This window comes from Phodopus roborovskii, unplaced genomic scaffold, assembly GCF_943737965.1.
Source record: "Phodopus roborovskii unplaced genomic scaffold, PHOROB, whole genome shotgun sequence".
Classification (NCBI taxonomy): Eukaryota; Metazoa; Chordata; class Mammalia; order Rodentia; family Cricetidae; genus Phodopus; species Phodopus roborovskii.
The window spans coordinates 2,125,825-2,148,063 of NW_026126434.1; the positions used below are offsets into that span (position 1 = coordinate 2,125,825).

At 45.6% G+C, this 22,239-nt stretch overlaps 1 protein-coding gene across 5 annotated transcripts in view; it reads right to left on the reverse strand.

The window, feature by feature from the left end:
- The window catches only part of Rps6kc1 (ribosomal protein S6 kinase C1), a 117,284-nt gene that overhangs the window by 11,856 nt on the left and 83,189 nt on the right, over window positions 1-22,239 (reverse strand). For 4 of the 5 annotated variants that reach the window (XM_051186619.1, XM_051186621.1, XM_051186618.1 and 1 more), the window contains 2 exons: window positions 12,174-13,730; window positions 11,813-11,902 (listed from right to left, as the gene is read on the reverse strand). In XM_051186619.1, the coding sequence (XP_051042576.1) occupies window positions 11,813-11,902; window positions 12,174-13,730 (1,647 nt within the window). The remainder of the gene's footprint in view (window positions 1-11,812; window positions 11,903-12,173; window positions 13,731-22,239) is intronic. The other variant, XM_051186620.1, reaches the window with a different exon arrangement.

Here is a 22,239-nt window from a genome sequence, read left to right on the forward strand (position 1 = left end):
TTCTAGCGGCTGGAGGCTGAAATGTTGGAACAAGTGAACTCAAGTTCTCACTGAACTCCTGTTTCACAGGCGTTAAACAAAGTCTCTCTCCTAATCATCAATATGAATGGTGCTGGCTGCCTTTTTAATAACCTTGAAAAACAATTATTCCTAGATTAAAATTTTTACTACATAATATGAAATTACATTGCTAAAAAGAAACTGAGGTTTTTGTGGTTGTCAAACCAACTGCTCTAAAACTGCTTTACTTGCAGAATCTTAAAAATATTGAAGTTCCAGCACAAAGCAAGGGCAGGGGCTTACACAGACAGCTACAAGACAGTTAATACATTCACTGGATGTATGGAATGTGGCCCGTGAGGTGGCTCCAAAGGTAAAAGTAGCACGAGCCTGGTACTCGGTTTCTAAAGAGAAAGCTGCATATGGTGGCTGACATCCATAATCCCAGCACTCCCATCATGAGATGGGAGACAGACACATCAGCCAGAGGCTCTCATGGAGAGCAGCACTGGATATGAGACCTTACACACACCTCAACCTTACAACCCTCCCCAACCCCAACACAGGATTAAGATTTTAATACAGAGAATGTAATGAATGCCACATAAAGGAGTGGAACACGGCAGCTGGGAAACCTTTTAGACTAATTCCATCTTGAAAGTTCTTTGAAGCATGTTAAAGGATGTTTTGTCCATTTCAAAGTGGTTTTCTTGTGCTACCCAAGGTGTTAACTTCCCGTGTGCCCCAACACCGCTCTGTCCCTTGCTTTGCAAATTCCAGACTGGGTGATGTCTTTGTTCGCCTCAAGTACAGCAGCCTCATAGGCACCCAGAGAAAAATAACCAATGAAAACTTACCACCACTGCCCTCCCCGCCCCCCCCCCCAATTAAATTCCTTAGGCACTCCTCTCAAAACCTCGACAAGACGGTGGCATCTAAGAATTTGAGGTTTTGGTCTATATGTCATAGAGCTAAAGGATGGGCTCTGGCTCTGTGTGTGACCGCACTCTGAGATGACAGTACCAATCTCTTCCAGTCCTCCCTCCTCTAGTGGTTTTAATTCTATCTTCCAGGAAAGAACCTTCAAGAGTGTGCTGTCCTCACAGCTTCTCCTCCCTCCATTAACTTAAGATGCCAAGGAGTGGATAATGCCATGGTGAACAAGTGTGCTTCAGTCTCTTCAGTCTCTGCCCAAACACACCCCAGCCAACCGCCATGCCACCCTCCCTCCTCCCCTCGGAACTCACTGACAGCCTATGCCATGGAGGTGCATCTCCTCCCACTGTGAAGACTGAAGTAGTCTGAATTATATCTCAGCTCATCCCACAAAAGGAAAAATGAAGAGGGCACCCAGCATGTTCAAAAGCATTAACAAACTCTGGAATTTCACTTTAGTATGATCCATTCTAGTTCCTAACTGCAGTATAGAATCTTAATTCCTACTAAAGATCCAAACCACCGTGTTTCATAGGGGCACACAGAAACTTGGATAGAACAGCAAAGACTACAATATCAGGTGTGACATGTTACTCTGTCTTACTAGTGCTGAATGTCTCAAGAACTCTCAACAAGCCAGGATAGTTTTCAGAAAAATAATGTGGTCTGTAGTGGTCTTTAAAAAAATGGCCTCCAAAGGGAGTGGTACTATTGGGAGGTGTTGGAGGAAGTGTGTGACTGTGGGGGTGGGATTTGAGGTCTTTTTGCTCAAACTTCCCTCAGTGCAGCTGCCAATCAACTTCCCATTGCCTGCAAGATCCTCAATTTCAGCTCCAGCAGTGCATGCTGACATGCTCCTCATCACGATGACAATGGACTGAACCTCTGAAACTGTAAGTCATCACCTCAATTAAACATTTTCCTTTTAAGAGCTGCCACGGTCATGATGTCTCTTCACAGCAACAGAAAACCTTAATGAAGACACGGTCCTAGTGATGTGACCACCCAAGGCTGAAACACAGGACAAGAGTGGCTTAGCCCGGGACTGCCTGTCTTCTGAGGCTCCTTCTCACATCCCAAAATGTTTTACCTGAATCCAGAGATGTAACTACACAAAGTAGCCCCTGAGACAGAAAGGATCAAACATGGAAAAGTGTGGACATACTTCTGAACCTGTGGTGGTGGCAGGCCTATGATCCCAGCACTCAGAGGCTAAAGCAGAAACATCATGAGTTCAAGGGACACCCGGTCCTCCTGGAGGAAAAAAAAAAAAAAAAAAAGAGAGAGAGAGAGAGAGAGAGCCAGTCTCTAGCCACATGGCCCAGTGCACACGCACAGGCCTGAGAAATCTGCAGACCTTGGACACATAACTGTGATTCCAGAATGCAGAGTCAGCACCCCTGTACACCTGCCAGACCAGGCCTGTAACCCTATGCTATACAGTTTGAACTTGGGGTTTAGCAAAGGCTCAAGTCAGAAATAAAACCAAAGTCAGAGCTGAAACTCACTGAGAAAACAAGAAAAGGCAGGTTAAGCCCACTCGAGCTATGAGTGAAAGCCACCTTCCCACAACGTGTTCCAGAGATGGGACAGCTGCGTATTCTAAGCAATTGTGGTCCTCCAGCATCCCAAACTCAGAGTCTGCCTTACTTTTAAAAGATGCTGAACTACCTGCAAGAGAAAATGTCATAACCTTTCCTGGCAGCATATTGTCCTTGCTAGCTTCCTCTAAGGCAGCAGGAAATCAGTAAATGTTTTAATTCCCTTAAGAGAAAATTAAAGGAAAGTATCTGACCTTGTGTGCGTGTCACACACATATGCCTGCATGTGTGCATGTCAGTGGTGGCTACACTAAGTGTGTGTGTGTTCATGCTGTGTGTGCCTGCATGTGTGTATGTCAGTGGCTATACTAAGTGTGTGTGTGTTCATGCATGTGTGCGAGTATTAGGTTGGACTTCAATCTTCCTCAGTGTACCTGAGATCTGCCAGCTTGGCTGGACTGGGTGGCCAGAGTTCTCCAGGAATCCATCTTCCAGACATGTACCACTGCACCCAGACAAGCCTGTGTATTCAGCAGGCATGTTACCAACTGAACCGTCTCATCTCCGCAGCCCTGAATAACTCCCTCTTGGAAAAACATTACCTTTTAGGATCAAAGAGAAACAATATAAAAATAAAGGCAAAATTTCATTACCTTAAAATTAAGCACCACATATGTACAGAGTGGTAACAGTGGGGGGAAGGGGGAACTGGTGTATCTAAATTCTTCTAAGATTTAAAGTAGTCTGTGAAGTTTAAAATAGTCAAGATTTTGCTAAGTTCTTACAAGGGAGCCAGGCATAAGTAAGGCACTGAGATAGTAAAGCAAGGTGGTTTAATCAAACCATCTGTCATTGGTGACATGTGAAGCAAGGGAAAGAACATCTTCCTCCTGCTGCAGCATCCATCCTCTAGTGCTGGGAAGCATTAGTCCCATGCTCCCACACAGGAAAGCCCTCCCTGCAGCATCTGTTGCTAATTGAAAGGGACTAGAATTATAAAATCCTAGTCAATTTCTCTCACAGCTCTTGCTGTGTGTAAAGATTTTCTATGCAGGGGTGAAGCATTAGTCTTCCACTACAGCTGATGACTGAAGACCAAAGAGGAAGACACAAGAAAGCATTTTGTGTCCAACATTGTATGGACTCAACTGTGCGAAGAGGGCCAGCTAAGCATGTCTTTTGTTAGCTCGGTCCATTTCCATTCTATAAACACGACTATGAAGGTCTATCAACATTCTAGTTAGCCAGTTACATATGTCCTCCGTTGGGGCAGTCTCCTTTTGATAAAACTTCAAAAGTAACTGTCAATATTACACCAATTATGTCTTTATATCTGGCTCCCAGGCATAGTTCCTGGGACACAGGAGGCATTTAGGAGATATTTGTTGAATATGTATTCCAACTGCACTGTACAGCCCTGCTCATTCACAGCATTCAAAGTCCCTACAAATATCCTAGAATGTTTGTTTTGGGAGGCATGATCTGTAAGTCCTCTGCACCTTTTACACCTTGCAGACCACGAAGTTTAACGGCAGGTGGGACGTAGATTCAAGGTACGTCAAGTGCTTGCTAACTGCAGCACTACTGGTTGTGCTGATTGTGGCTTCAACTGGGGGATGGAGAGACCTCTCCTAGCACTTCCTAGAAGAGGGCAGTGGCTGCCTCTGGGTGATAGTTTGTTCTGCAGCAGGTGGCGCGGGCCTGTGAAAGGCAAAAGACCGACCGGGCGGAAAGAGAATGACTGGGAGAAGTTCAGTTTTCCTGGCCCTGCCCAGCATGGGGAGCCAGCTAAGAAAGGCATGACTAACAGACTCACACCTGCTGGCTCTCAGGGGTTTGTTGTAGTTTTTAATGTTTTCAAAAACAAAAGCATAGGCAGAGACACTATCTAACTAAGATAGACACAGGAAAGTATTTTCTTTGGGAATTAGGAGTTAAGACAGACAGGCCCCTTGCCCGGGTCTAGCTGACCATGAACTCAAGACCTTTCCATCTCAGCCTTCCAAGTGGTAGAGCTATAGGTGCTACCAGGTCCTGCTTAGATAGTTTTTTTTTTTTTTTTTTTTTTTTTTTGCTTTAAGTTCTCACAACTAAGACAAAATTGTACAAATGAGTCTGCAGCAACAAGAGAATAAAACTTAATTGCATTGTCAATGGTTGTATCCAGGGCCACTCCTTAGATACACCCTATCCCCATCTTTAAAGTTACATTTCATTACAGGTTTGGATGGTCCCTCTACACCTATAAACTAAATTATCAAAGCTTAGTAGCTAAAGATTAAGTCTGAAAAACCACAGCTATTCACCCAGGGTCAAAGTCAGTTCATCTGATCAGGTGAGACTGGCCTAAGAGATCACATCTTCATGGCAGGTCTTAATTTGCAGACAGGCAGACGGACAGACAGGAACACCCACCTCTCAGCCTATCCTTTCAAAGGAATATTTTTCTCCTTCTGTTTTATTTCAGAAACACTGCCTGCCGCTCTGTGCATTTCCCAAGTCCTCCAGCTTTGCTCCATCACTGTGCATGATGTACATTTGTCACAGAGGACCTAAGAATGCTCAGATGTTCCCAGGGTCATAGCACTAACCAGCTAGAGTGTTATCCACAGAAATTAGGGCTGGGCCTCCTTCTTTCCTCCCAGGGAACAAGGCACAGCCCTCCTCCACCTCATACAACCTACTCTGAACTCACCCCAGACTCCAGCCTGCTTCCTGCCTCCTCTCCTAACTCAGCTGGTGTTAAGTACCTGGGTTATCTTCCCCCAGGGGCTGCTGTGGAGAGCACAGGCCACACTGGTTGACTCAGGCTAAACCTCTCCTACTTGCCTGGCAACCATGCTCTAAACTGCCCTGAGTTAACTGCACAACTTGAGTTGAAACCCTTTGATTTCACTTGATTCAGCACTATGGGGCCAAACATCACTTCATCAAGGAGTTTATAGGTCTCCTCGGTACCAGCCTTTTCTTGGGAGATGAAATAAGGAATGGGGTTAGTGCCGTGTGGCCTCTGGGTGAGTGATTAGGATGATAATTCCTAGAGCTACACAATCTTGCTTCCTCCCTCAGCCCACATTTGTAACAGGAGAAAACCAACAGCACGCTCCATTCCCCACTGATCATCTCACAGCAACACAGCTCTGAACGGCCATCGGGTGCCACAGTGCTCCCCGACCAAAGCCATTACGGTTGATGGATGAGAAAAAGGCTAACTGGAAACAGAATGACAGGCACAGCTTTCTTCTCGCTGCTCTGCTGCCGGGCGAGGCAGGCCAAGGGCAGCATGCTGTTAACGGGGCTTCAGCAGCCCCGGCTGCCTTACTGCCATTAACTTTTTAAAACTGTAGCATTGCCGGACATTTATCTGAAGGAAATATTCGGGAAGATTTGCTTAGAAGAAAAATGCCTTCAGTGTGGCATGGAGATATTATAGAAAATAAAACTATGGTTTAAATGAAAGTAGTTAGTCAAAGGCTTAAGAACTTAAGACTCGGCATTCCAGGCCAGCAGCGCTGCTCAGTGGGTACAGTGCTTGCTGCACACATATGAGGACCTTAGTTCAAAACTCCAAACCCACTGAAAGTCAGGCACACTGGGGACAGCAGGGAACACAAACAGGAAGATACCCAGAGGCTCCCTAGCCAGGCAATCTAGCCTAATGGCAAGTTCCACATTCACCGGAAAACCTTGTCTCAAAGATAATGTGAGAAGCAATAGAGGAACACAACAGATTATCAACCTCTGGTCTCCCTCCACACGGACACGTACAGGCAAGCACACACATGCATGTATACATGTGCGTGAATACGCATGTACACACACAATCCAGGATTCAGCATTCTATCTTCTCTGCTAAATCTTGGAGGCAAACAAAGTCCTGTTTCTCTCTCCAGCAGCACCGGCTGTGGCCAGCTGCATTGACTCCAGGTCCACGGTAAGAAGCGTTACTATTACTGAGCAGATAATGCTTCCCAGAACCTCTCCTCTGAACACAAGGTTAAATTAACCTCCTCCTAACGGTCCAAAGCCCAAATAATAAAGTCCCCAAGGGTCTGAGTGCTGAAGGCCTAGTCCCCCGCTTAGCACCAGAGGAGGGCAAGGAACTTTTAAGAGCTGAGTGAGGTCTTTATGTCAGGGGGACTCGTCCTTCAAAAGAACTAAAGAGGAGTTTCTGGCCCCCACATTCCTGCCATGATATACAGGAACAGGGCAACTAAGCCTGAGCTAGAACCTCCAAAACCAAACGCCAAAATAAACCTTTCTCTGTGTGTTGACTTTCTCAATTATGGCAATGGAAAGCGGAGTAACACCACACTCACCATTGAATGCCACTGCCCCTGTGTGAACACTACCTGTTGGCCACACTTACACAGTTCCCAATTCTAACAGCTGACATGTTTCCTACAGTGCAGGGAAGAGTACAGCAATAAGACGATGAACAGCAGGAGCTGAGCCCTTCAGTGTCCACCCATCTCATTCTCACTGAGAGACAAGACACACTGTGACATCACAACATTGGGATGTCAACTCGGTGAAGGTGGCAGACCAAGTGAGGGCACATGTGAGGCCCAGGGCCCTTCCTATCTGGGCCTGGGAGAAGCCCAGGGCAGCAGACCCTCAAGCCCCTACCCTCACTCTCCCCTCTCCTTGGCATCATGAGGGTTCCCTCGCCTGGGCAGGAAAGATTTCTGATCTGAAGCCCTTCGCCTTGGCATGTGGGGAGAACAAGTGTGAAATTCCCATTCTTTTCTGGAAGTTTCACAGTTTACTCTCCTTGAAACTGTGGCTTTACAGCAAGAGCTACAGGGAAAGGATGTAAGACACTTGCTGATCAGTCCAGAGAAATACAGATACATGCATGGGACCTACTGATCAAGCTTTGCTCTGGGGAAAATAATACCAAGAATCTCGGATCAGCACACCATCTTCACACAACTGAGCCTTGAAGGCTTCCGTTACTGCCTCCAGAAAAGGAAAAAAGCTCCATGACCATGATTCCACTTCCTGCTATGTCCTCACTACTTCTGAGCACACCGCTTATTTATTTATTTATTTTGCTCCTGTCTGCTGAAACCACTCTAGGACTCTGAACTTTCATATCTAAATAAACCTCATTCTCACTGTTGCTGGGAACCATGCATTCAACTTTTGGTGCATTCAGAAGTGCCTGGCCTATTCCTCCAAATGAAAATGTTTTCAATAAACCCCTCATTTCCATACACTACATAAATTATACAAACCTGCAAGTAAGTAAAAATATATACTTTTAAAGTCTTCCAAGTAAAATAATCCTTTTAACTCTACTGTTAAGTGGGATTTTTGCACTAGATGAACTTAAATTCTGACTGAATTTTATATAAGGGTGTCATGTGATTAACATAGATGACATTTGTACCCAATATATCTACTTACTACTATTTAGTTGAGTCCTGGAAGGTCTTAAATGACCTGTCCAAGACCATGCAGTGAGTGAAGGCCAGGTCTGGGTGATCTTTTACCTAGCAGGCACCTGATGGCCTCCACACTTTGAAAGCATCCCTGGGTTGACTCTGGTACCAAACACCTAACTACATTGCGAGCACCATGCTTACCAAAAAAGAAATGGAGGGGAAGCATGTCATGGAGAAGACCAAGGGAGACCACACCCACAAATATGATCTTAGACTAGCTGCCATGGGCCGAGGAGTGTGGGATGGAAGCATGTGAGTGTCATGCTCTACACTGAGTTTTGCAGACACTTTCCAGCGTCACTTTTCTGCATTTCAATTTCACCGCCAGCTTTGAGCCGTTTTCAAGAGTGAAATCTCCGAACAGAGGAAGCAAAGCTGCCGTTTGACATGTGGGACCGTGGAGATAGACTACAGTGGAAAGGGTGCTGGACTTCCTCCTTTCATACACACACTCACCTATAAATTCGGGGTACTTTGCAAGAAATATAAATGTAAATTTCAAGTATTTAAAAAGGAAGCCTCATGATGGGGTGGAAAATAACAGTGAAGGAGACACAGGACTTGTTTAAGTGTCCAATGGTAATGTGAGTGAGGATATTAGCTTAGTGACTAACACATTCGTTATTAACCCTGCTCACTTGCGTGAGCCTGGACACTCAATTTTCAACCCATCTTTGTATTTCACAGGTAAGAGTATAAGTTCTATTTCTACTGCCTTTGACTGTAACAGTCAAGACTGCTAAGGAAAACACTGCTAAGAAAACAATGACTATAGCCCCCAACATCTTATTTTATTTTTCTATTACACTAAAAATGCAGTAACAAAGACTTATTCTATGCTACCAAACTGAAGAAATGTTTCAAATCCTTGAGCCAAAAACTTGGTGAAATTGTGGTTTCTGTAGCACTAGAAATAAAATCAGAGTTGCTTGCTATAAGCAAGTGCTCTGGAGAAATGTGAGCAGCAGCCTGGCTTCTGTTCCATCACCCCTCCCTGTGGTCCAGGAGCTCCTGAGGGAGGGAGTGCCTGGAGAGAGGACAGAGCTGCAGACCCAGTGAGTGCCGCGGACCCACTCATGCTGCAGTCCCACTCAGAGCTGTGCACCCACTCAGCTGCACACGCTCTGCCCATCTAGCACATCACTGTTCTCCTTCTCTTTCTGCCCTCCATCCCATGTATCTGTGGTATGAAAGGAACTCATTTGCCATGAATGTGATTTGTTTAATAAAACCTTGCTAGGTAACCGGAGGAACAAAATGCACCTGAAAGGATGCCTCAACTTTGAAAATGAGCTGAGTCTGATGCATGAATTCATGGTCTCAAGACCTTCTTGATGGATCTGCAGCTGCAGCCGTTCAAGGGCCGGCTTTTTCAGAGACATAGACAGAGAGTGCGCCATGGGTTTTGTCTTTGTGTTGTTGGATCTGTTTTCTTTAACATAAAAGGGCAACTTTTTTTAAGTTCTTAGTTTTATTGCAGAGCTTGTGAGCCCTGAACTGCCTTAGTAGTGCACATGGCTAGAGGCCTGTGACTTTAAATCTAAGATCACAAAGTTGGCAGAAGCGATTCTTTAAAAAAAACAGAAGGTGATCATTTGCATTTCAAAATTTATCTATCTTGCTTTTCCCCTCAATTAGACCAAAACATGTTGATTCCCAGGTTTCTGCAAGTGTTTTCTGGTCTAAACTTATTTATAGAACAGAATAATGGCCCCCCTGCTAGTCTGGCATTTGCTCAAGTTTCTGTTCATGTAAATCGAATCTGTTACTGGAAATTTTTCTCAAAATATATCAAGGCACACCATCCACAAGATAAAAGGGTACACTGATGCGATAAAGTACAGGCACATGGGTGATGGATTTTGGACAAACAGGTGCTAAGGATTCCCTGGAAAGGGGAGAGGCAGGGGCAGGTGAGCTGTATAAGTACAGAGCAGGCAAAGCTCCTCAATCTCTGACCTTTACTTTCTGACCACAGGAGCTGCTCCAGCTCCAGTGACTGACACAGCAGTCAGAATCGAGAAGAGGGAAGGAAATCACTGCCTGGGGTCTGTTGACCGAGAGCCGCACGGTCACTATACACTGAAATACTGGCCCATTGCCACTGGTCTCTCCCAGTGAGAGGGAAGACTATGTACTCACAGGCAGTGCTGCTATTCAGTTCTAAGTGAAGCTCTGCAATTCACTCCCCTTAGGATTGCAAGGTGGAGGCTCTGCCTCTGTAGACTTGAGGTCATGTTAACTGGAAGGGGAGAGTTTGCTTCTCCTTGACGCTAAAGTTATCTGCCCAAGGGTTGGAGAGTCTTCCCTGCTGCTCACACACTGAGCAGCTAAGTAGCTGGAAGGTGCAGTTCTTTCACACAAACAATTACAACAAAGCCTCTCTTTGGACTACAGTTTGGCTGCATTCTCCCCCCCCCCCCCCCAAAAAAAAAAAAAAACACTATGAAGGACAACAACCAGGAAGATGGCAGAGAGAAGAGGGTCCATTAGTGGTGCACTGCCATCTGCTGGCCAAATGCGAGGCATGCTCTTCCCTGAGAAAAGAAGTTAGGTCTGGAAAACTGGTAAATGGTACATCACACATGAAACCCAGAGTTTATACGGAATGGTTCTATCCCATTATGTAGAAGCTCTCAGATGCTAACAGAGACCTGGCCCAACGGCCACTTCTCAGAATGGAAGCCACAGTATCTTGTACAAGCACACACCCACGGCATTCAGCTGTAACTTACACATCACACTGGACCCCACTTCAGGATGGAACACACTTGACTCACATGATCTCCCAAGTTTAAGGTAGACTCTAACACTTCCAAATTCATTGCAATTAATAAACACATTCATGCTAGCTGTTACCAAATTAAAGAGTGGCACCTGTGAGTGCAAGATCAGGTGATGTCACTACAATTTTCGTTGTTGTTGTTGTTGCTCCATTAACAACATAACAGTTATCGGTTCCCAAGCAGTTGTTCAGAGTACAAAAGTTGAGGATTTGCATCATGGGTTGAAAACTTGTCTTTCCTCAACCCAGCCACTATTAACAAGGAAGCTCTTTCATTCCTAATTACCATTTCCTACGAAGCTGAGCTAACTTAGCAGCAACACAATAGTGAGCTAGTACAAACCAAAGACTACGCACCTAGTGAATCTTGTCTGCTCCATCGGCTGACACACCCGACAGCCAGTGGGCGAGTGATGAATCAATTGCTCACCTACGAGACTCGATGCTCGAGATGGGAGAAGAAGAGGTGGGTTTAAACAAAGCCCACCTGCACTGACAAGACAGTAACTCTAATCAAATGCTTGGCTATGGCCACTTACAGAGGTCCTAATGGCCACAGCGATACATCTGTAATGTTAAAAAATAAAGAGCAGGCAGTAAGGGCTAGAGAAACTCAAGTCAAAGTGTTTGGCTACATGGGCCATTTTAAAGTAGGGGGAACATGTTTATTATGCTCTCAAATATAGAATATCTTAAACTGTGTTCTCAACTTCCAGGGCAGTTCACCCCTGAAGACACAGTGCATCAAAAAAACACATTTTATCCACTGTAGCCTTGGAAATTTCACCCACATCTTAATAAAACTTGATAAAGTTCACCCATGTGAAGACTCTCGGGGGACATAAGGCCTTGCTTAAGACACTTGAAAGAATGCAATGGGTTTCCAGAGATACATAAATGCTTTAAACAGGGCAGTAAGCATGCACACACACACACACACACACTCAGCTCAATCCCCTACTTCTCTTTGGAGGGCTGAAAGAATGGATCAGCAGACGCAACACATACGCAAACTGCCGGTGAAAAACACAACTTGTACAGAGAAGTAAGAGCTACCGAGCCATCTTTTCAAGTGAAGCGTTTGAGGAGATTGCTCTAACCTGGGGCACAGTACATTCTCGCTATGGCATCGCTGTCACAGGAATCTTCAACCTCACTCCACCTGCTAAAATACGTTAGCTGAATGTGTCCTAAAAACAAAACGACAGGAGAAATCAAAACATTTTTCTCTTCCATTTTCTGCAGAAGCGAACTGTAATTACTCCTTTTGTAGCTAAAAACAGTATCATTAAGAATAATGGCATCATTAAGTACTAGAAGCTATTACTGGGGGTGAATTTGCCGCACTGATAATGAAGCTCTAGACAGGAAATGAAGATACTAATTACAAGATAAAACGCCTACTCAGTTAATTGGAAGCAACAGCGAATAAAAAGAAATGCATTTGCGAAAGTTCCTGACCTCCATCATTCAATAAGATGTTGTTTGGGTTCAGATCGCGGCACACAATCCCCTCTCTGTGCAGGGCGTCAAGGGCTACCACCATTTCAGCTGCCCATCTCTGAACGCAGCCCTCCGGGATGAAGAACCTGGAGCTCACCGCTAATTTCTTATCAAGGTCCTCAAAAATTTGATGGATTTCCTTCTCTCCTCCCAGGGCTAGCACACTTTGCTCCTTGGTCTCAGAGTGTCTCTGAAATAGAGGGCTCGGTTCCTCTTTAGCGTGCTCTGTGAACAATAACACTTCCTCCACTGTGGCAGTGCCTGGGTGTGCACCGTGTCCCTTAGCACCTGAGTGTGGACCAGAAATGTGGAGCAGGCTTTCTCCTGCGTCGTGTGTAGTGACCACGGCCTCCACTTGTCCCAGCCCCTCAGACTCAGGATATGAGCTGGGTAACAGAAACTGGTCTCCTGAGCTGGCGTGATCAACAACAGCAGCTGCACCTAACACCCCAGGACCTGCATGAGCGCGGTGCTTTGGAGTCACACCACCACAGGTCAGGGACCTAGCCCAATCACTCAGTTCCTCTGGGCCTTCTTTTCCCGGCTCATGGCACTGCTCAGAACTCAGCCTTAGGCATAGCACATCCGGGGCTTCCAACAGTTTGCTCTCCAGCCTGCCTGCACTGGCAAGCGGAAACTTGGTGGGGTCCGTCGTTGATGCCTCCTTGGCTGGCTGAGGCTCACCGGGTAGGTTTACCAGAAGGTCGGGCCTTCCTGCCTCAGCACCACAGATATCCTCAAAGGCGGCTTCTTTGAACGAAATGACCGGGACCGAGTCATCCGAGCCCCTGCTGATGGAGTCCTGAGCCTCAGCCCCTACCCTGCTGTCTCCTTCTCCATCCGCGAGGGTAAAGAGTGCTTTCAAAGGTTCTGGTTTCAGACCGTGCAATTTCTCGCCAAAATCCAGTCCTAGGAGTTCACTTGTGCTGTCCTTACTATCAATTCTAAAGAACTCCATAGGGCTATTTTTTGACATGGTGAGGGAATCAGATGTCTGAGGGAAACAAGATGCTTCTAGGTCCTCGTCTCCAGGGGAGAACTTGAGCTGCTGCGTGCTGGGGCTCGGACTATCAGCAGCAAGGGATGCTGGGAAGCTCAAAACAGCCTGGGTGTCAGCACTCTCCCCTCCAGGCAGCATGATGGGTTCCTCGTTCAAAGACCCCAGGTCAATCTTTTCCTGCCCGTATTCGTTGCACAGCGTCAGGTAGCCAGCCGTGCACTCCTCCTCCGAGCTGGAGCCTGAATCCGGCCACTTGGGAGAAGTGGACTGGCCATCGTCTTCCTGGTTGCTATCCTCTTGAGAACTTGGGGTGCAACTGGTCTTCAGCGGAAGGACCTTCAACATGCCCCCCATGTCGCTCCCTCTGGACTCGAAGCTGCTGCTGTCCTGAGGGCTAGCATTTGGCTGATGCAAATAAACGCGGTGAGGCACAGTCGGTTTCGTTTCCTTAATGTCAAAGCTTTCTTGAGAACTTCTGTTTAGAAATTTACTGATATATGACCAGAGTTTGCCACCTGTGAACAAATACAACAACAAATAATTAAGTTCTCCAAATTGGTAGCTGCTTAAGCCACTGCGGGGGAAAATAAGTATCATAATAACTAACCAAAAATAAGTCAATAAATTCATTAATGTCAAAGATCCAATGTGATATCAGACAAGTATATGCAACAAAATGTGACATTCTCCTTACCGTTTACTACTGCTAACTACTACTGGGAGTATGATACAAGCACATCTCCTGATGCCAATTATTTAAAAAATCACAGTCTATTTCTTCCTGTAAAGAGAATTCGTGGTAATCCCCACATAGCTAGAATCTTTAAGCAAAATGTTGTTTAGTCTTCTCTTGGGTCAAAATTTGTCGATCAGATACACATGTGCTACTAAAACTGTACACTATGTAAGGGATCCATTCAGAAAGTGCCCAGTCCAGAACTGAGGGGATCTGACAGCTGGCACATAGTTATGACTTCATAAGTGACATGTTAATTTATTTTCCCATCTTCTGCCCTTGAAACATGTCATGTGTTTTGTATGAACAAATCCCACTCCTGTGGAAGACTAGCTGGGAAGCTCTTTATAAGGTAAGAATACCGTGGCAATGTGCTGATACATACCTCTGGACCCAGAGCCCAGTGACATCACAGAACAAAACTAAGACCACAGACACCAAATGAACATGAACTAACCCAACAGATCACCCACAGTGCTGGCTAGATAGCTGCTATATTGTAGATCTCTTCTTAATTTAAGCATTAAAAACTCAGAATTAGAGAGGTTTTCTATCTAGAATCTGAATTTAAAAAAAAAAAAAAAAAAGCACAGAAACCATAATGGATTAAACATTCAATGATTAAAAATCATACCAAAAGAAAAATTCATTAAATCTGGTACCAAAGTCTCATGAGTGGAGCTGCAAATTCGTGCTCTGTGAAGACAAGAGACAGCTTCCAGAACTGGGTCATGAAAGAGGGATTAAGGACAAGTGCTGACTGCCTGAGTTTGATCCCAGGGACCCACATGGGGAAGGAGAGAATCAGCTTCTGCTCCTGTCATCTGACCTCTGTGTGCATGCCACGATGTGCACACCCACATACACAAAAGAGTGAGTTAAAACAAACCTCCCTACTTAGATGAAGAGGGTGAATTTTCAGATCAGTTTTCATTTGCTGTTGGGCATCATATACCAAGGGAGCTCAATCAAAACAAATAATCATGACCAATTGATCCCAGGTATAAAAAATCCTCAAACCCATCCAAGAAGCTTCTACTTCATAACTCACTTCAAGGACTTCAAAAAAGCCACTAACCACCTTGCACTCTTCCCAGAATGAAGAGCAGTGACTGTCACAGTCGTGTGCTCCCCTCCCCCATCCTCCGCTCTGTGCCCCATGCGGTAAGATTCTCCCACTTTGGTGACAGTACAGACAGCATGTAGCCCTTCATGTCTCCTGTCCTCTCCTGCATGTTCAGGGTTTCAGGGTTCCCTGTGAATACACTAACATTTAAAGTCTTTTGACAACAGTAACCACTGTGTGAAGCTGTGAAGGTGAAACCTGGATTGCCGTGGAGAACCCAAGATGTTGGAGATCCGGAGCCATGGGATGCCTGCCAAGGGAAGCGAAGCGGCAGACCCGTGTGGAAGCAGCCTAGACAGAGAGAAGTGCACTGCAGTCAACAGAGCTGAAAGGAGGGGAGGTCTGCGGAGCACTTAGACATCACACATGGAGATGCAGGGTCTGGGGTTTAGGGTTTTAGGTCTTACTTAGTCCAGTATTTCCTCACTATGCCTCCTTTCCTCCCTTTTGGAATGGTAGTGTACATTTGCTGCCACTATATGTTGGAAGTATGTGGTCTGCTTTTTTATTTTGATTTTACAGTGGATTACAGTTAAGAGATTACATGAGCTTCAGAAAAGACTTTGGAGTTTTAAAGAATGTTGAAATCCTGATAGACTATGGGGACTTTTGAAGTTGGACTGAATGCATTTTTGCATGATGACATGGCTACAAGCCTATGGGGGGTGCATGAGGAGAATGTGGAGGTTTGAATGAGAATGGCCCCCTAGGCTCATACATTTTAATGCTCCATCACCAGGGAGTGGCACTGTTTGAGAAGGGTTAGAAAGATCAAGAGGTGTGGCCTTGTTGGAAGACACGTATCATTGGTGTGGCTTTGAAGTTTCATAAGTCCACACTGAGCCATGGGTCAGTCTGTCTCTGTCTCCCCACCCCCCACCCCCTACACCCGCTCCCTCAGCTACTGCTCCAGCACCATGCATGACACCATGTTTGCCACTACAATGACTACAGACTAACCTCTGTAACTGTAAGCAAGCCCCCAGTTAAATGTTTTCTTTTGTAAGAGTCAAGTTGCCATGGTCATGGTGTCTCTTCACAGCAATCAACCAGTGACTTGAAGGTCCTTTAGCACTTACCATTTTTTTTAACCAACATCTTTGTACCGCTTCAACAGGCATGATCCATGCTTTCTCTGAACCCAGATGCCAGTATTTTTACACCATTTCCAACAATCTACATCATGTTACTACTAGTCTTACATTTCCATGATCTCCTTTCACAGACAGCAAGGTCTTCATAACTCCAGAGAATTCTACTTAGCATGTAAAACACATTTAATAACTATTTATTAAACTGAGACATAAATACATAACATCTTTATAATGGTTTTCAAAAGCTTTTGGAGAAAATGTCTATACATACATATTGTGTTATGTGTAGGGGTTACGCTCTTCCTATTTTATAACCCATATATACAGACTGTGTTATATGTAGAGGTCACACACACTTCCTATTTCATAACTCGTATGTACAGACTGTGTTAATATGTAGAGGTCACACACACTTCCTATTTCATAACTCATATGTACAGACTGTGTTATATGTAGGAGTCACACACACTTCCTATTTTATAACTCATATGTGGTTTTACCACAACATTCTTAGCAAATACCAAAGGGGATAAGTAAAACAGGAAGCATAAAATTCCCAACACCATCTCTGCTCTCACCACCAAAGAGACACTACTAACCATTCCTTTTTTCAAGATTTAATCGTAATTAACATGGTGTCATAAACATCTCCATGAGAAAATGAGTTTAAATGATTGTGCATCAGGGTCGCACAGTTAAACACTCCTTAGTTAGTGGATATTTGTATATTCTCCAGCCTTTTACTGTAAGAATTATTAAAAATAACAAACCACCTGCCATCTCTAAATACATCATCAAGACAGGACCCCAGAAGTGACAGTGCTCAGTCAGAAGGAGAAAGGGCTCCTGTAGCCCAGGCTGGCCTGGGACCAGCAGGTGTAAGAGAAGGCCCTGAATTTCTATCCCAGTGCCTCTAGCTGGTGTGCAGGCCCTGAGAACACCACCATGCACCTGGCAGCTGGCTGGGGAGCATGAGTGTTTCTAAGGTTCATATGCGGGCTGCTATGATGCTCAGGCAGGATCCTCCCCCTGACAGACACACACACACACACACACACACACACACACACACACACACACACACACCGCCAACATGCAATGGACAACACAGCACCTCCTCCAGCAAGGGGCCTGTGCCATACATTAGCAATTAGCCATTTTCACTATTGGGTAACAACCTTAAATGTGCTACTTACTGGTGCTTTTTTTGTGGAACCTTCTGGGGTCACACATGTTCTCTAACATGAGGAGGGGAAGAGGCTGTCTGGGCTCCTCCAGCTTCACTCTGAGGTCAGTGCAATGTAGCATTCAGTGTAGAGCAGAGCTCGGAACAGAGTACATCCTCTCCTGCACTGCTCACCATGAATCCCAAACCAGAACACATCATTCCTTCAATACTGAGTGTGTTCTGCTTTCTTTAGAACCAAAATCAACCCTACCAAACAACTTACATACCCAAACATTAATATTATTATGACCACAACATTAACCTAAACACCTGCTGTTCATTAAATCTCAAATATGAATACGGAACACCCAAAACATCCATCATTCTAGCACATCAAGCATATACCTGATATTTTCTAGGCCCCTTTGAAGCATAGGAAATTGCAGTTATTGAACCATCTTAAGCTATTTAATGGCAATTCATAACATTTAATTAAACCCCTCTGTCTCTCATTTTAATTTATTGGTTTCCTAAAAGACTGCACAGTAAATATATGGATTTGCCTAAGCAGAATTAGAACTTGGACTTAACACAGATGATATTCCTATTGCAATGGGAAAAGTCCACCTTTGACCTAGGAATTCTACATCAAGAGATCTGCCCTACAAATAATTCTTAAAAGAAATAAATAAAATTTTAAAAAGTTAAAAATGCCAAGATACATACATGCAAGTGATGGAACAATTCACAAAGCAAGAAGAAGAAAAGAGTTGCATCATGGGAAATGTGCGGAACCACTCTGCAGCCATGCATGCTCACCGCACACCTGCTGCCTTAAGAGACAATGATGCCCACCACATATGCCTGCCACCCTGAAACATGCACGCTCACCGCACGCCTGCCACCCTGAGACATGCACGCTCACCGCACGCCTGCCACCCTGAGACATGCACGCTCACCGCACGCCTGCCACCCTGAGACATGCACGCTCACCGCACGCCTGCCACCTTGAGACATGCACGCTCACCGCATGCCTGCCACCCTGAGACATGCACGCTCACCGCATGCCTGCCACCCTAAGTGTTGTACACACGTAGCAGTTTAATCTTCTGTAGGTCCTACTGAGTCCACAGTCACTATGTGTCTATTTTGCAAACAAAGAAACTGAGGCACAGAAAGGCTAAGCCATTTGACTCAGGTCACAGAACTAGTAATGGCGAGACAGCACTCACACTCACATTGCCCAGTCCTCACTCTGTTCCAGGCTGGCTTTGAACTTGTTATAATCCTCCTGCCTCAACCTTCTAAATGCTGGGATTATGGGCACCACTACATGAAGAGAACACTTTCTGAGAGAGAGAAAATCAAGTCAGTCAGTCTCACTATGCATCCTACTTAGGCCTGACCCTACTCACTACACAGACCAGGCTGCTTTAAACTCGCCTCTCGAGTCCTGGGATGACAGGTGTGGGCTACCACACCTGTCATGACCTTTTATAACACAGCTCTGTAAGAGCTCAGAAAGGTGTCTAATGTACATTGCTAAGATGACAAGCAGACCAGAAGCAACATGTAAGATCTGTTTACATTAAAACACAAAAACAGAAATAATGGACACCGTGGCTTGGGCCTGTTATCTCAGCACTATGGAGCTGAGTCAGGGGGACCACAAGTTCCAAGACAGCCTGGGTCACAGAAGGAGACTGTGTCCGTAGGAGAAAGGAAGCATCTGTTTCTAGAGCCAGGACTGAGCATCACTGGGAACAGGAAGGCTCTGCTCATGGCCAGAGTGCGCCACCCACAGATCGCAGCTGTAACTTTGGTCCCAGTGTGGGGCTGCAACAGGAGGCCACTGGGTCTCTGGGTTTCATCCTTAGGGCAGGAATCACTGTAGTTCTCACAGGACCCTGGGCTTGTCCTGACCTCGTGCCCCACCCTCCCACCTTGTCTTGTAGACACGCCAAGCACTGTGCTGCCTGTCACCAGGAGGTCACAAGGACCAAGCAGACTCTAGGCCCATGGCCCTGAACATTCTTTCTTCAGGGTAACAGAAGCTAATGGCTAATGTGACTGCTCCCCAAGCACCAGCATTCTGCCTAGTTTGCTGCAAAACCTCTAAGCTGTTATCATGCCTTTTTTTTTTTTTTTTTTTTTTTTTTTCTATTTGGTCACCAAGCTTCCATTTTCCACAAAGTTAGCCACAGTGGCCCTTATGTTACCATTCCTCTCCTTAGCATCCTCAGTGACCCAGTGACGTATCCTCTTGTTCACTCAGGTTCTTCCAACACGAAGGTGGCCCACGAAACACCACAGGCCCTGCTTTCCAGCTCCTGAGTCTCTCCTTTCCCTGTTCAGCAGCCCTCGCCTGGCGGCTGCTTATCCACCAAGCACACTCCTGGTTCCGGGCTCATGTGCCTGTTTTCTCTTGCCAAGGCCTTCTTTTCCCACAAACACACACTGTTCTTCTCTCTCGTCAAATGCTTCTTTCTCGGTACAGTGGCCGCCAGTGAGAACAACTCCCCCATCCATCCCTTGATGTCCTACTCTCCCACTTTTCTCCATCTGCATATCTTCTCTGTGCATGTTTTTTGTCTGCCCCCATCTAGAACACCATGTGGGCTCCACACAGGCAAAGTCTTCTACATTGCCTACTGCTGGATTAGAACGATGTCTATGCCCCCAGAAAGCTCTCAAGAAGCCTCTAGCTGACTGGAGTAAAAACAGAGTGAGAGACTACATATTCTAGCTAGTTGTGTAAGTTCTGGGCAGCCAAATCTGGGAGTCGTAACTACTCTAAGTTCAGCAGAGCTATAAAACTGTCAAAGTGACCTTTCTACAGCTATTGGGGGGGAGGGGATGTATGCCACAACACACGTGGAGGTAGGAGGGCAGCTTGGGGGAGCTGGCTCTCTCCCCGCACATGTGGAACTGTCATAACAGCTTTGTCCCTGAAGGCACCACAGAAAGGCCCACAGTGGGTGAAAACACACAAAGCTATCAACCAGCTCACTCGACTGCTTGGGCCAGACCTGGGAAGTGCACAGGCCCGCAGGACCATGAAGACCACACCATCAGCTTTTGCCCAGACTCTGCATCAGCCCTTGCTCTGCTCTTAGCTCACTCAGCTCATCTGTGAAGGCCAGTTTTTGTCAGCTTGATGCAAACCCTGACATATCAGCGGCAAGGGAGGGTCAAATGAGCAATTACCTCCATCGATTGAGATGTAGGCAAGTCTGTAGGGGCATTTACTTGATTAATGATTGATTTGGGAAGGCCCAGTCCATTGTGAGTGGTACCACCCCTGGGCTGGTGGTCCTGGGCTGTATAAGAAAGCAGACTGTGCAAGCCATGAGGAGCAAGCCAGTAAGCAGCATCCCTCCATGGGATGCTGCCTCCAAGTGCCTGCCCCAGGTTCTTGCCCTGACATCTGCCCTGACAGCCTGTAAACAGAACATGTAAACTAAACAAACCCTTTCTCCTCCAAGTGGCTTTTGTCACAGCAACAGAAGGTGAATTATGACACCACCACACGATAAGGAGTGACCTTTTTGATTGTGTTTGTTTGAAATCAGGTCTCCTATCACCTGGGCTGGCATAGCAGTGACCCTCTCCTGCATCTGAGATGAATGGCTAGTGAGTGACCTCATGGAGTGCGAGTCAGACCTTTGTAGGACCAGACTCTGCCAACTTTCCCACAGCCCTCAGCATCACTGCAGCCCTTCACCTACAACCACAACCAGAACCACAGTCTCCTTTCTCATTCATCCAATACCCTGTGTCACACCATCCCAGTGGTTGGACCTTACATGCAATGGCAGGCAGGGGTTTTTGTGACTCAGAACTCTTTTTTAAATGTCTCCATTTCAAAGAGGGCTCCTTGAGCACATTAGCAGCCATTAGGTCTGTGACCCATTAGGTCACTCTGGGTTAAGGATCAGAGTGGCTTGCCCAAATGTATCCAGTACTTCATTCCCCCCCCCCATTTGACTCCACGGCAGCAATTTAGGTTTTGAAAGGGTGGCTCCTGCCATGCTTTGTTCACTGGAAACACAGCTCACTGTGCAGCTCATGCACAATCAATCTGCTAACGGCAAATGAATTGAGCACTACTATCTTCACCAACTTAGTTAACATTGTAAAGATTTGTAGAAAATTAAGCCACAGACGTTTGAAAGGAGAGACACTCTTTGTGGGTTTACAAGTCCATGACAGTCTTCCAACGTGTTTCCATTTGGTCACTTGTGGTCAACACCAAAGATATGGGCAAGAAGAATTCCAAGAGCAGGAGAGCTGATGTCAGTGCACAGACCCTGGACACCACATTAAACCAGCATCAGCTGCAGTCTCAGCTCTGAGAAGCAGGAGTGAAGATGGCAGAAGACAAGCAAGTATGACGGGGAATCAAGAGGAGGAGGAGAGAAGTAAGCGAGGGCTGAAGCTTTGCCACAGATAATCTCCAACATGAATAATCCACACCGGGTAATAGAATATTGACCATAATTACATTCATCCTACTGACCTTGTTCTAAATTATTATGGATTATTACTACGCAAGTTATTTTGTTCCACACCAGAGGTGGCTGTATTTTGCTATCAGATGACATGACCTCTAATTCAATAATGTCTGTAATGTACTGGTATCCTCAGATAAAAGCTGTCTATAATGTCTGAACAAAGGTGAATTAGTTATCCAATTCACACACGCAATTAACTCTCTTAATACCTGTGAGACCATGGAGCCCCTCTGAATTTCCTATTAAACACTGCGTATGGAGGTCTTCCCTCCATCTGTAGTTATCTTGTGTGGACTTCATAATAACAACATTAGTACTTTATTACCCCCATCAAAAATCTTGCGTTAGTTACCATCAGAGACCTCGTTCCAGAAAGCATTGCCTCT